General features: G+C 38.8%; 1 protein-coding gene across 3 annotated transcripts in view; it reads right to left on the bottom strand.

Annotated features, from left to right (window-relative positions):
- Positions 1-2,704: 2,704 nt before the first annotated feature.
- ZNF571 (zinc finger protein 571) overlaps positions 2,705-13,930 on the bottom strand; it is a 33,207-nt gene continuing 21,981 nt past the window's right edge. For all 3 annotated transcript variants that reach the window (XM_030913574.1, XM_030913575.1, XM_030913573.1), the window contains exon 5: positions 2,705-4,742. In XM_030913574.1, the coding sequence (XP_030769434.1) occupies positions 3,049-4,742 (1,694 nt within the window). In that variant the 3' untranslated portion in view covers positions 2,705-3,048. The remainder of the gene's footprint in view (positions 4,743-13,930) is intronic.

Raw genomic sequence — 13,930 nt, forward strand, 5'->3', positions numbered from 1 at the left:
TCATACGCAATGAGGTAGAACACTCTCTGGTATTTTGGGAATTATTTCTTGAACATATTTTTTAAAAGTCTGGCTCAAGATATTGTCTGCAAATGGCAGTTAATATACAAGTATGTTTCATTGTAGAAGGGCACCTAACAGTCTACTGACATTTAACTTTTCCTTTAAATTTATAATTTTGCAATTATGTTAATCTCTCAATTGTTAATGACTGAGCAATGAGGGCATAACTTATCCAATCTGAGCAAAATGTACTTTAGAGATGAAGAGTGCATGAGTGTTGTGGCATCATGGTGGTTACACTGATTATTCAGAGTTCTAATGATTCTGTTACCAATTTTTTTTTGACAGTTTTTTTTTTTTTTTTTTTTTGAGACGGAGTCTCGCTCTGTCGCCCAGGCTGGAGTGCAGTGGCCGGATCTCAGCTCACTGCAAGCTCCGCCTCCTGGGTTCACGCCATTCTCCTGCCTCAGCCTCCCGAGTAGCTGGGACTACAGGCGCCCGCCAGGTCGCCCGGCTAGCTTTTTGTATTTTTAGTAGAGACGGGGTTTCACCATGTTAGCCAGGATGGTCTTGATCTCCTGACCTCGTGATCCGCCCGTCTCGGCCTCCCAAAGTGCTGGGATTACAGGCTTGAGCCACCGCGCCCGGCTTTTTTTTTTTTTGAGACGGAGTCTGGCTCTGTCGCCCAGGCTGGAGTGCGGTGGCCGGATCTCAGCTCACTGCAAGCTCCGCCTCCTAGGTTCACGCCATTCTCCTGCCTCCGCCTCCCAAGTAGCTGGGACTACAGGCGCCCGCCTTGTCGCCTGGCTAGTTTTTTGTATTCTTTAGTAGAGACGGGGTTTCACCGTATTAGCCAGGATGGTCTCGATCTCCTGACCTTGTGATCCGCCCGTCTCGGCCTCCGAAAGTGCTGGGATTACAGGCTTGAGCCACCGCGCCCGGCCTTTTGACAGTTTTTAAAACAGTGAATTGATATTTAGATTATAATCATACACTATATACAATCAGTGGTTTCCAGAGTGATGACAATTCAGTGGGCTGCAGTGTTTATTAAAGATAATGTAGGCTGGGTGCAGTGGCTCATGCCTATTATAATCCCCGCACTTTGGGAGGCTGAGGTGGACAGATCACCTGAGGTCAGGAGTTTGAGAGCAGCCTGACCAACATGGAGAAACCCTGTCTCTACTAAAAATACAATAGCCAGGTGTGGTGGCGCACACCTGTAATCCCAGCTACCTGGGAGGCTGAGGCCAGAGAAGTGCTTGAACCCGGGGGGTGGAGATTGCAGTGAGCCGAGATTGCACCACTGCACTCCAGCCTGGGCAACATGAGTGAAACAAATAAAAAAAGATAATGTATTAGAAGACAACAGATAACACTGCATATAGAAAAGGTAAGTATTTCTTGGGAACATTTGTTTTTCTATGAACAGCTTTGTACACAGTAACTCAATTTTGAGGTCTTGAGTTCTGAGAATACTGTGCATCAGATGCTTGGAATCACAGAAGAACTGTAGGCATTGATTGCTGCTCCAATATATTATTCTCACTCACCTTCACTCACTGAACACCATTAACTTCTTCTGACGGTCATTAATTTCTGACCATCAGTCCTCATTCAACAACATTCTAATTAATACGTTTAAATTATTTAAAGCTGTTTTTATCTGTCATTTGTGTCCATTATATGCTAATATATTACATTTATTGTCACTATAGTATCTGTTCCTTAAAGCATAGAAGGAAAGCATAATTCACACATGAATAGTTTTCAAAATCACTGCATGCACAAACATATCTGGTAATTAACTGTTAACTGGCTTTTGAGTGTTTCACATTATTCAGAAATCCCTGATAGAAGTCACTTAGGTGGTTTAAGTTGAATTCAAATTGAAATTGGTTAGGATTTTTTAATGAACTGAAAACATACTATTTTTCCTATGTAAAATAATGGGGCCAAATAAAAATAATACAAATAAAAAATAAAATAATGGCTCACACTTGTAATCCCAACACTTCAGGAGGCTGAGGTAGGTAGACTGCTTGAACCTAGGAGTTTAAGACCAGATGAGGCAACATAGTGAGACCCCATCTCTAAAAAAATTTTTTTTTAACTGAGCCAGGCATGGTGATAAACAGCTATAGTGACAGCTACTTGGCAGGTTAAGGTTGGAGGATTGCTTGAGCCTAGGAGGTCAAGGCTGCAGTGAGCTGTCATTGTGCCACTGTACTCCAGCCCGAACAAGGACAGCAAGACCCTGTCTCAAAAAAAAAAAAAAAAAAAAAAGCCAAAAAGCTAAAAAAATGGAATGTGGGCTCTGAGATCTGGGTCTCTAAAAATTTACCATTCAGTATATCAGAAATGGGTTAGATTCAAATGAGGAAAAACTGTAGTCGGTAAATTTTGTTTATATTTCCATTTAAGGCAAATACATAAAAACAACAGCCCTAAAGCAATTTCTGCCAGTTTCTTTCTGGTATTATCTGATGCTGCAAAACTGATGTGCTCTGAAGTCCTTCATACTTTTACTACACTCGAAAGGTTTTGTTCTAAGATAAAGTATCTGTTGTTCTAAAAGGGATACATGATAAGAGAATGGTTGCATCTTTTTATTGTAATCATAAACTATTCCCACCATTTGAGTTCTCTAACAGTATGTAATGATGATAACTGCAATCATTTAAAAAATAAATATCAGATACTATCCAAAGGGAATTATATGTATTTAATTATAGTCATTGTAATACAATTACAGAATTTTACAAATAGAAAAAAAACACACAAATAAATATATCTGATTTCAGTTAGGATATGGTGAAATGGAGATGATGCTTAATAAAGGATATAATTCGGCATTATATTGTAGGGTTTATAGAGATGTTAATTATTTATAAGGGGTTTCTGAAATTATTCTGCATCCATGTTAATACAGGCCTTCTAAGAATGAGTAGATTCTGAGCAGAAGCAAAAGGATGTCCCACATTCAGTATAGATATGAAATAGATGATGAAGATTTTCTTATATTTAATCACATTCAAGGCTTTCTCAATTATGAAGCCTTATATGTTGAGTAAGTTGTGAAGGACGTCTAAACTCTTTACCACACTGGACACATGTATAGGGTTTCTCACCAGTGTGGATCCTTTGATGCAGAGTAAGTTCTGAGCCACGACTAAAGCCCTTCCCACATTCCTTACATTCATAGGGTTTCTCTCCAGTATGAGTTCTCAGATGTTCAGTAAGGTGTGAGCCACGAATAAAAGCCTTCCCACATTGTTTACATTCATAAGGTTTTTCACCTCTATGAATTCTCTGATGTTCACTAAGTTGTGAGCCATATATAAAGGCCTTGTCACATTCCTTACATTTGTAGGGCTTTTCACCTGTATGAATTCTTTGATGATATGTAAGTTGTGTAGCACGAACGAAAGTCTTCCCACATTCCTTACATTCATAATGTTTCTCAGCATGAATTTTCTCATGTTGAGTAAGATAGGCAACACGAATAAAGGTCTTTCCACATTCCTTACATTCAAAGGGTTTCTCACCTGTATGAATTCTCTGATGTTCACTAAGTTGTTTGCCACAAATAAAGGCCTTTCCACATTCCTTACATTTGTAGGGCTTCTCTCCGGTATGAATTCTTTGATGTTGAGTAAGATTCGAATTAGAAATAAAGGCTTTCCCACATTCTTTGCATTTATAGGGTCTCTCACCTGAATGAACTCTCAGGTGGTAAGTAAGTTGTGAGCCACGAAAAAAGGCCTTCCCACATTCTTTACATTCATAGGGTTTCTCACCTGTATGAATTCTCTGATGTTCATTCAGTTGGGAGGCACATAAAAAGGCTTTCCCACATTCTTTACATATGTAAGGCTTTTCACCAGTATGAACTCTCTGATGATATGTAAGGTGTGAACCAAGAATAAAGGCCTTTCCACATTCCTTACACTCATAAGGTTTCTCCCCACTATGAATTCTCTGATGGTAAGTAAGCTGAGAGCCAAGAATAAAGGCCTTCCCACAATCCTTACATTCATAGGGTTTCTCACCACTATGAATTCTCTGATGAAGAGTGTATTGTGAACAATAACTAAAGGCTTTTCCACATTTCTTACATTCATATGGTTTCTCCCCTGTATGAACTCTCTGATGTTCAGTGAGCTGTGAACCACGAATAAAAGCTTTCCCACATGCGTTACACTGATAAGGTTTTTCATTAGTATGAATTTTCTGATGTTGAATGAGATCAGAACTGCGACCAAAGGCCTTTCCACATTCCATACACTCATAAGGTTTCTCACCAGTCTGAATTCTCTGATGTTGCATATAGTTTGGCTTTTTGCTAAAGGTGTTCCTGTGTTTCTTAACTTCAGAGCATTTTTCTATATTATGATTTTTCTCATGTTGAATAAGGCATGACAGGTAGCTGAAACCTTGTCTACATTCCTTACATTTGTACAATTTTTCCTTGGTGGGAATTATCCGATGAAAAGTAGAAGAGGTTAAATGGCTTTCAGTGGCCCTTTCTTCACAGGTAATTTTGACACACATGTAAAGCCCTTCCTGACTTGCTTCTTGACCCTCTAAGTTGCCTTTGCACTCCATATTGTCTCCAAGACCATTGTATTGAAGGTGATGGTTGATAAGTTTCCCCATATTCTCCCACTGGAGTGACTCCATTTCATAAATTTCCTTTTCTGGAGATAACTCTTTGGTTGCACGACTGGATTCCAAGTCTGTAGAATAACAAGAAAACAAATTCCTGCTTTTGTTTACAAGGAGAAATAAAAATTCTATGGTAAAAACGATAGATGAAAATAATTCTCATAAGAATAGAATGGCTTACACAGTACAGAAATATTTTGTGCCATTTGCTCTTTAAAGGCACAAGGAGAGAATAAAAAGAAGAGCTTATAGGAAAGAAGGTAATTAGAAAAATAGGTTAAGTCAGTGGTTCTCAAACTTTGGAATGGCTTAGAAACACCCAGGAGGCTTATAAAATAGTAATAAAAACACCCTTTTGAAAACAGATGTCTAGCTGGATACACAATCTATCAATATATCCTATCAGCTCTCCTGTCAAAATTAAGAATCTGACCACCTCCACTACCACCATCCTTGGCCAAGTCACCCATCTCTCATTGTCATAACCTCTTAGCTGGTTTCTCTGCTTTCATCCTTGCTTCTATGATCTATTCTTCATACAGCAGCCAGAGGAATTCTTTCAAAATGTGGTTTATATCATGACTCCCCTGCTAAAAATCTTCCCCATTAATAGTGTGCCATCTCAGGATAAAATCCAAAGTCCTTAATATGGCTCACAAGACCCTACACGAACTTGCCCGTGGCCACCATTCTTATGTCATCTCCCCCCACCTTGGCCACTTTTCTGATATCATCACCTACCACTTCGCTAATTATTCATTTGGCTCTGGTCATAATGGCTTCCTTGGTGTTAAAAAGTGTCAAGCATACGCCTCTCCGTTTACAGTTTTGTTTTTAGAATGCCCTTCCTCTAGATATATGCATGGCTTGCTCCCTCATTTCAGTTTTCTGCTCAGTTGTCACATTATCAAAATATCCAACACACAATTGTACCTATATTGCATTTTTCACTAATGGATGTACCATTTCTAAAGTTTGACTACTGTCTGTCTGTCCCATGCTTAATCAAAGCAGGGACTTCATTTCATATACTGCTTTATCTCTAGTGCCTAACATCATTACTTATACATTGTTGGCATTCAATATTTGTCAACAATTTTTAAAATGTAAATGTAAAATGTAAATGTTCCTTTATTCATAAATCTCCTTAGATGCTTCTCATACAACACAAAGTTTGAGAATAGAGCTAATAATCTTTCAGTGGTTTACCCTTGTACTTGGAACAAAATCCAAATTACTATTCATGGCCTACAAGCCCCTTTTATGATCCAATTCTTTCTTAAATTTCGCCAGCTTCTTCAAAATTACCTTTTAAGCTTCATTTTGAGCCACTGCTATCTTCGGGAACAGTGTTCTAATCTTATTGGCCTGATTTAAGCTCCAAGAACATGTCAAATTCTTTCCCATTTTAGATTTTCCATATGCTGTTCCATCTGCCAAGAATGCTGTCAAAGTGGCCACCTCCTTTGTGTGTGAAATGTCCTAGCTTAAATGTCAGCTGCTGAGAAAGACTGTCCTGGATCACTTTAATTAGGTCCATGCCATGTATTTTCTATACCTGTAATTTATTCCTAATTCTTGTTTGAATTTTTGCAATTCTCAAATTTCATTTATTTATCTGTTGATCTTTCTAATCCTCAAACTCTACATGTGTAGGGGGAAAATGAATGTTTTATTATATAGCTAGTCCCCAGAACACAGTATACATACAATGTTTTATTTCTTTAATATAGTTTTTCACATCTTTCTTTCCACATCTTAATTGGAAAGAAAATTGTTCTTATATTTCCCAAATGTTCTTATATTTCCCAAAGAAGTACCTCAAAATGTCCTGTAAATAGTGAAAAGTTTACACAATAAAGGTGTCATAGCATTCTGAACAAAGAAGTTGGGAAACAAGTGTACTTTTCAAATGCAGAGAAACCTATCTGATGTCACTGGATCAGCAGGCACAGGGTCTCTGACCACTGTATATAGGTTGTAGAATAACAGAGACTGGTAATGGGAAGAAAAATAAATACACATCAGTAAGTTCAAATTTAAACAGTCTTAGAAATAAGCCTCTGAAACTTGAGAAAACACACTTTTGCTGAAAAGCAAAAAGAAACTGTAGAAACAAAAGCAACTACCCCCCGCCCACCTGCCATATGCACAGCACAGCTCAGTTTAACACCAATTCATGTCAGCAACATATCATGGAAAAAGACAGACCTTGCTTTTATTTTGTTTCTTTCATAGAAGAACAATATGGTTTATAAAACACTTTGAAAGAAATCAATGGGCTTATGGTGATTAAGGGAACACTATAAGGAATCAAATAAATTCAGTTGGGACCCAAAACAGCTACCTATGTGCTAGTGCCCTAATAAAAATGGGAAGAAATATAAATCTAATATGATTCTGGGGTAGGAAGCACTATGAGAACACAGGAAGGTGCTACGCAGAAATCTAGAGGAATAAAGAAAAAGTTAGGATTAGAATATGAAAGTCTCAGAACTGTACCCAGAATGAGGAGTACATATAAAAATGTGTTCAATTAACATTTAGCAGCTCTTTTTATTGTCATTAATGAAAAACTATATGGTGAAAAAAGGGAAAACTGCAAAAGGGGTGATGAATGAAGACAACAAAATGGAGTCTGAAAAGGAGTCATCATTTTAGGAGGTTTCTTTTATTCTAGCCCCCATCAAGTCCTACTGAATGTATCTCCTAAGTAGCTCTTGAATCTGTTACCTTATCACCAACACCACTGCTGACACTCAGGAAGCCCAAAGCATCTTTTTTTTTTTTTTTTTTTTGAGACAGAGTCTCGCTCTATCATTCAGGCTGGAGTGCAGTGGTGCCATCTCAGCTCACTGCAACCTCTGCCTCCAGATTCAAGCAATTCTGCCTCAGCCTCCTGAGTAGCTGGGATTACAGGTGTGCACCACCATGCCTGGCTCATTTTTGTATTTTTAGTAGAGATGGGCCTTCACTATGTTGGCCAGGCTGGTCTCAAATTCCTGGTCTCAAGTGATCCACCTGCCTCGGCCTCCCAAAGTGCTGGGATTACAGGTATGAGCCACTGCGCCTGGCCCCAAAGCATCCTGAACCACAACAAAAACCTACTCAGTAATGTTACAAGACCCTTTGTTCTAATCTCCATCTGGCAGACAGAATGGAACAGTAAATATGAAAATCACATTATGTCACCATCTTAAGATTCTTCAACAGCCTGAAAAATTTGGGGGATAAAATCTGAACTCTTCTGCAGTATTTTTCAAATTTCTTTTGACTGCAACCTCATAGTAAGAAATACATATTATGACTGAGTACACACACAAACATAAAACAAGGATATCATAAAATTCTCTTTGCTATATGTATTATATATTCATATTTTGTTATTTTATCTCCTGTTTTATTAAAAACAACAAGTGCTGCTTATAACCTTCTAGGTTGTATTCACAACCTCTAGCAGTTTCTGCCTGGCCTGGCTCCAGTCAGCCTCTCCAACTCCCTTGTGGCACCTCTGCCTCACTAGACTCCAGCTGTGAAGGCCTTCTCTCAATACCTCATACACACCAAGCTCCATCCTCCTATGGTCTTCAGTAAACTGTTACTTCTGCTAGGAATGCTCTTCCCTCTTCTCTCCACCCTCAGTCTCCTTACCTGTTTTTCATTCTTTCAGGGCTCACCTGAAACTTCATGTACCATTGCACTTCCTGAGAAGCTGTCCCCAATCCCAGGCTCCTAGCAATGCTGTTCCAGTAATCTCTCTTCTGTTAAGACAGCCACTCCACCCACTGCAGTTTACAAGCAAAGCCTCCATAGCTCTGGGTGCTGGTAAGACCTCCACATCCTGCTATTAAGGCTGGCTTCTCCATGGAGATCTCAATTTCCATAAGCTCTTAGTGTCATAGCCCTACTATCCTTAACTTATAAAAGGAATAACCATCCACCTTCCCCTAAAAGACCACTAGAGGCCAATCCTGTAATGCCTGATATCTCTGACTTATCTCAATACTCTTAGAAGCCTTGGTTTCCTGGGTCCTTGGTCATCCATGTCCTACTTCACTTATCCCATCCATGTCCTACTTCACTCCAAACTATGCCTTTTGGAATTCATCGTGTACTTTCTACAAAATCCTCTACAACCTCTGCCCCCACTTTGATTATTTTCTTCATCTTCTTGATCCTATTAAACTTTGAGCACACTACTTGGCCGGAAACAATGTTTTCCTTCATGTCTTTCCCTCTGCCTTGCTTCACCTAACCTCTCCCAAGATAGACATAATTATAGCAAGTCAACACCAACTCACCAAGGAATCAGATATACAAAAAAAATACTCAGTGTTAATTTTTCTTTTCTTTTTTTTTTTTTTTTTTTTTTTTGAGACGGAGTCTCACTCTGTACCCCGGGCTGGAGTGCAGTGGCGCAATCTCGGCTAACTGCAAGCTCTGCCTCCCAGGTTCACGCCATTCTCCTGCCTCAGCCTCCTGAGTAGCTGGACTACAGGCGCCCGCCACCATGCCCAGCTAATTTTTTGTATTTTTAGTAGAGACGGGGTTTCACCGTGTTAGCCAGGATGGTCTCGATCTCCTGACCTTGTGATCCACCCGTCTCGGCCTCCCAAAGTGCTGGAATTACAGGCGTGAGCCACCGCGCCCGGCCGATGTTAATTTTTCTACAAATATTCCTAATCATGACATTTACCGTCATAGAACTAATTGTATTCTATGGTCTCCTTGAAGCAACTCTAATTCAAACTCTAATTGTTATTACCCAATGAGAAAGCCAAACAGAACGATTAAACACAGGACTTTCATTTCCTGTTTTATACACTGATTGGCTCTTTACCCCTACTCATATAATTAATTTATATCTAAAATACCATGGATTCATTAAATATTTTAATAACCTACTATTGAATTTGAGGAGTGGAAAAATACTGAATATCAGAGGTCAGAAAAGTCAGGAAACTCCCCTTAATGCTAAAACAACAAGGTTATCTGGAAAGTCCCTAGCAGGGCAAGCGGCCGTTTGTGGTTTGGTCAAAGGGCGGGAACCAATGAACAACTGACTAATGTTTAACTTTAAATGTCAGCCAATTGTAAACCTACAACTGTAAAAATCCCCAGTGACTCTGTAACTTGCTGTAACTCGTTTGTGTCTGACTATAAAAGACGGCTGAACGCCGAGCTCGGGGTCTCTCCCTAGGATCTGATACCTAGCTGGAGGGAACCGAGTTCGAACTCGAAATAAAGCGATCCCTGCCGCTTGGCGTTGTCTCTGGACTCTGGTGGTTGCTTTTGGGATCATCGCGGGTCTGGGCATTACAAATTCAAATACTAGGAAACTCCTGAACAGTCTCCTATAAATAGAAGGCATTATAGCATTAATAGTAAAAAAAGAAAAAACCAAAAAAACCCACCCCTTTATATCCTCCATCTTTGATTACCAAAAGCATATGTAGAAGCCCCGAATGCTGCACCCACAGTTCTTGCAGCCACATTACTAAAATTAATAGGCTGTGGCGTAATACAAATTACCCTAATTTTAAATCTACTAAAAGTATATAGCCTATTCATTTCTAATATCACTATGAGGAAGAATTATAACAAATTCTATTTGTTTATACTAAACAGACTTAAAATCATTGTGTATTAATCTGTAGCTCATACAGCATTACTAATTATAGCGTTTCTCATCCAAATGCCATGAAGTTTTATAGGAGCCACAGCCCTAATAACTGCCCATGACCACACAACATCAAAATGATTTTGCCTTACAAATTCAAACTACGATTCTGGCACGGTGGCTCATGCCTGTAATCCCAGCACTTTGGGAGACTGAGGTGGGCGGATCACCTCAGGTCAGGGGTTTGAGACCAGCCTGGCCAACATGGTGAAACTCCATCTGTGCTAAAAATACAAAAATTAGCTGGGGATGGTGGCAGGTGCCTGTAATCCCAGCTACTTGGGAGGCTGAGGCAAAAGAAGCGCTTGAACTCAGAAAGTGGAGGTTGCAGAGAGCTGAGATCACACAACTGCACTCCAGCCTGGGTGAGAGAGCGAGACTTCATCTCAAAACAAACAAAAACCAAATTCAAACTATGAACAAATCCATAGCCAAACCAGACACAAGGTTCCCCAACTTATGATACTTAGACTTACGATTTTTCAAATTTACCATGGTAAGAAAGCAATACACATTCATTATGCTTCTTGACTTACCAAGGGGGTTACATAGAATGACTTACAATATTTTTGACATTATCCAGAAGTAACCCCAACGTATGCTGAGAAGCATCTGTACTATTAGCTCGCAGACTACAGACATTATTTCCTTTAACAGAAACGTGATAAGTACGGGCTAGCCTAACTGACCTAGCCTTTTGCAACAACTTTTTGGCTCCTAAGGCCAACAGATTACTTCTAACCTTTAAAAGTTCAGAAAGCCACATTGTTATATATGGAGGCCTGAGTTAGCAGTTGACAGCCTTACTAGCAACTATTAACCTGAATGGAGAATTATTTGAAATTGTATCATTATTTTTATGATCTAATTTGCCATTATATGGCATATTTTATGATCTAATTTGCCATTATCCAAATAGGACTAATGTACTAATTATGGCCATATAGTCCCTCTATCAATCACATCACAATGAGAAAAATTCACATATCACATTAATAACATCAAACCATTATTCACGAGAAAATACTCTCATATTTATACATCTTCTACCTCTATTACTCCTGTCACTTAACTCCAAAATTATTCTAGGACCCATATATTGTAAATGTAGTTTAAATAAAACATTCACTTGTGAATCTTATATAGAAGCTTAAAACTCTTTATGGTAGTTCCCAAAGAGTGGGGTTTCAGATACTCATAGTTAACTGAGGTCCAAAATATTAAATGGAAAATACCAGAAATAAACAATTCATAAGTTTTAAACTGTGCCATTCTGAATAGCATGATGAAATCTCACACCATCCTACTCCATCTTGCTCAAGACATGAATCATCCCTTTGATGAGCATATTGTCTAATTTTGCCATTATCCAAAAAGGATCTGCCTATTAGTCACCACCCAGTAGCTATCTCCTTTATCAGATTCAAAAAACACATTATATGTATGGCTCAGTACTAGCTCTGGTTTCAGGCATCCACTGGGGGAGCCTTGGAATGTATACCCTGCAGATAAGGGGGAACTGATGATTTTGCTAAGAAAGTATGCAAGAACTGCTAACTCATGCCTCCATATATAACAATATGGCTTTCTGAACTTTTAAAAGTTAGAAGTAATCTATTGACCTTAGGAGCCAAAAAATTGGTGCAACTTTGAATAAAATAAATTTATTCTCTTCTTCTATTATAATTTTACTTACCAACTTATTTTTACCAATTACTATAACTATTTAAAAAATACTCATTTGCCACCAGCCTATTTCCAACCCCAATATTTATTCATTCAGGGCAAGAAATAATTATTTGAAATTGACATTGAATGACTATTCAAACTTTAAAACTGACACTCAGCTTCAAGTCAGACTAATATTTGTACCAGTAGCTTCTTTCATCAAGATTGATTATAGAATCTTCAATGTGATATATACTTTCAGATCAAAATATTAATCAATTACTTAAGTCCATACTTATATTCCTCACAACCATACTAATATTGGCTAATGCTACCAACCTCTTCCAACTCTTTTTTTTCTTCCAACTCTTTATTGGATGAAAAACAATAGAAATTATATCATTTTTACTTATTAGATGATGATATGGCCTCACAGACACAAATAGAGCAGCCTCCAGGCAATTTTATATACAAGTATTGGAGATATTGGATTCCTATTATCAGCATCATGATTGTTACACTCAAACACATGAGAATTCCAAAAAATTTCCATACTCAACCCCAACCCTGACACTCTCTCATTAATTAGGCTTCTCCTGGCAGCAGCAACTGGTAAATCTGCCCAATTTGGTTTTCACCCGTAACTACCATCAGTGACAGAGGGCTCAACATCAGTTTTAGCCTTACTTCATTCCAGCACAATAGTTGTAACAAGAATTTTCTTATTAATACACTTTTATCTACTAATAGAAAATAAAACAGTGGGGTGCAGTGGTTCACAGCTGTAATGCTAGGACTTTAGGAGGCTGAGTCAGGAGGATCGCTTGGACCCAGGAGTTCAAGACCAGCCTGGGCAACACAGTAGACACAGATCTTGTGTCTACAGAAATAAATAAATAAATAAAACAAAACAAAATAAAATAAAATCAGCCATGCGTGGTGGTGCACACCTGTAGTCCCAGCTACTCAGGATGCTAAGGTAGGAGAATCACTTGAGCCCAAGAGCGTGAGGCTGCAGTGAGCTGTGATTTTGCCACTGCACTCCAGTCTGGGCAACAGAATGAGATCCTGTTTCAAAAAAAGAAAAAGAAAAAAGAAAATAACAAAACTGCTTAGGTGGTATTACCACTTCATTCACAGCAATCTGTGCCGTAACACAAAATAACATTTTAAAAAATCATTTGCCTTTTCTACCTCAAACCTAGGTCTCCTAATTGTCACTAGTGGCATTAATCAACCACATTTAGCATTTCTTCACATCTGTACGCATGTATTCCTGAAACATACTTTTTCTATGCTCTGGATCTATTATTCATACCCTGAATGATGAAAAATATTCTAGAAAACTAGGAGGCCTATTTAAAACTATACTCTTTACCATGTCTTTACTCATTTTCAGAAGCCTACACTTAATAGGTATGCCCTTCCTTAAAGGCTTCTGCTCCAAAGATTTAACTATTAAAACTGCAAACACAGTATGCCAACACCTGAGCCCTTTAAATCATGCTTATTGTCACCTCCCTAAGAGCTGTCTATAGTACTCAAATTATTTTCTTTACAATCCTGGGACAACTCTGCTTTTCACCTTTAACTCAAATAAACAAAAACAACCCCCTCCTAGCTAGTTCAATTAAATGTCTTGCAATCAGTATTATTTTCACTAATTTTTTTTTTTTTTTTTTTTTCAGACAGAGTCTTGCTCTGTCACCCCAGCTGGAGTGCAGTGGCGCAATCTCAGCTCACTGCCAACTCCACCTCCCAGGTTCACACCATTCTCCTGCCTCAGCCTCCTCAGTAGCTGGGACTACAGGCACCTGCCACCACGCCCGGCTAATTTTTTGTGTTTTTTTTAGTAGAGACAGGGTTTCACCGTGTTAGCCAGTACGGTCTTGTTCTCCTGACCTTGTGATC

Source organism: Rhinopithecus roxellana, chromosome 12 (assembly GCF_007565055.1).
Source record: "Rhinopithecus roxellana isolate Shanxi Qingling chromosome 12, ASM756505v1, whole genome shotgun sequence".
NCBI classification, from domain to species: Eukaryota; Metazoa; Chordata; class Mammalia; order Primates; family Cercopithecidae; genus Rhinopithecus; species Rhinopithecus roxellana.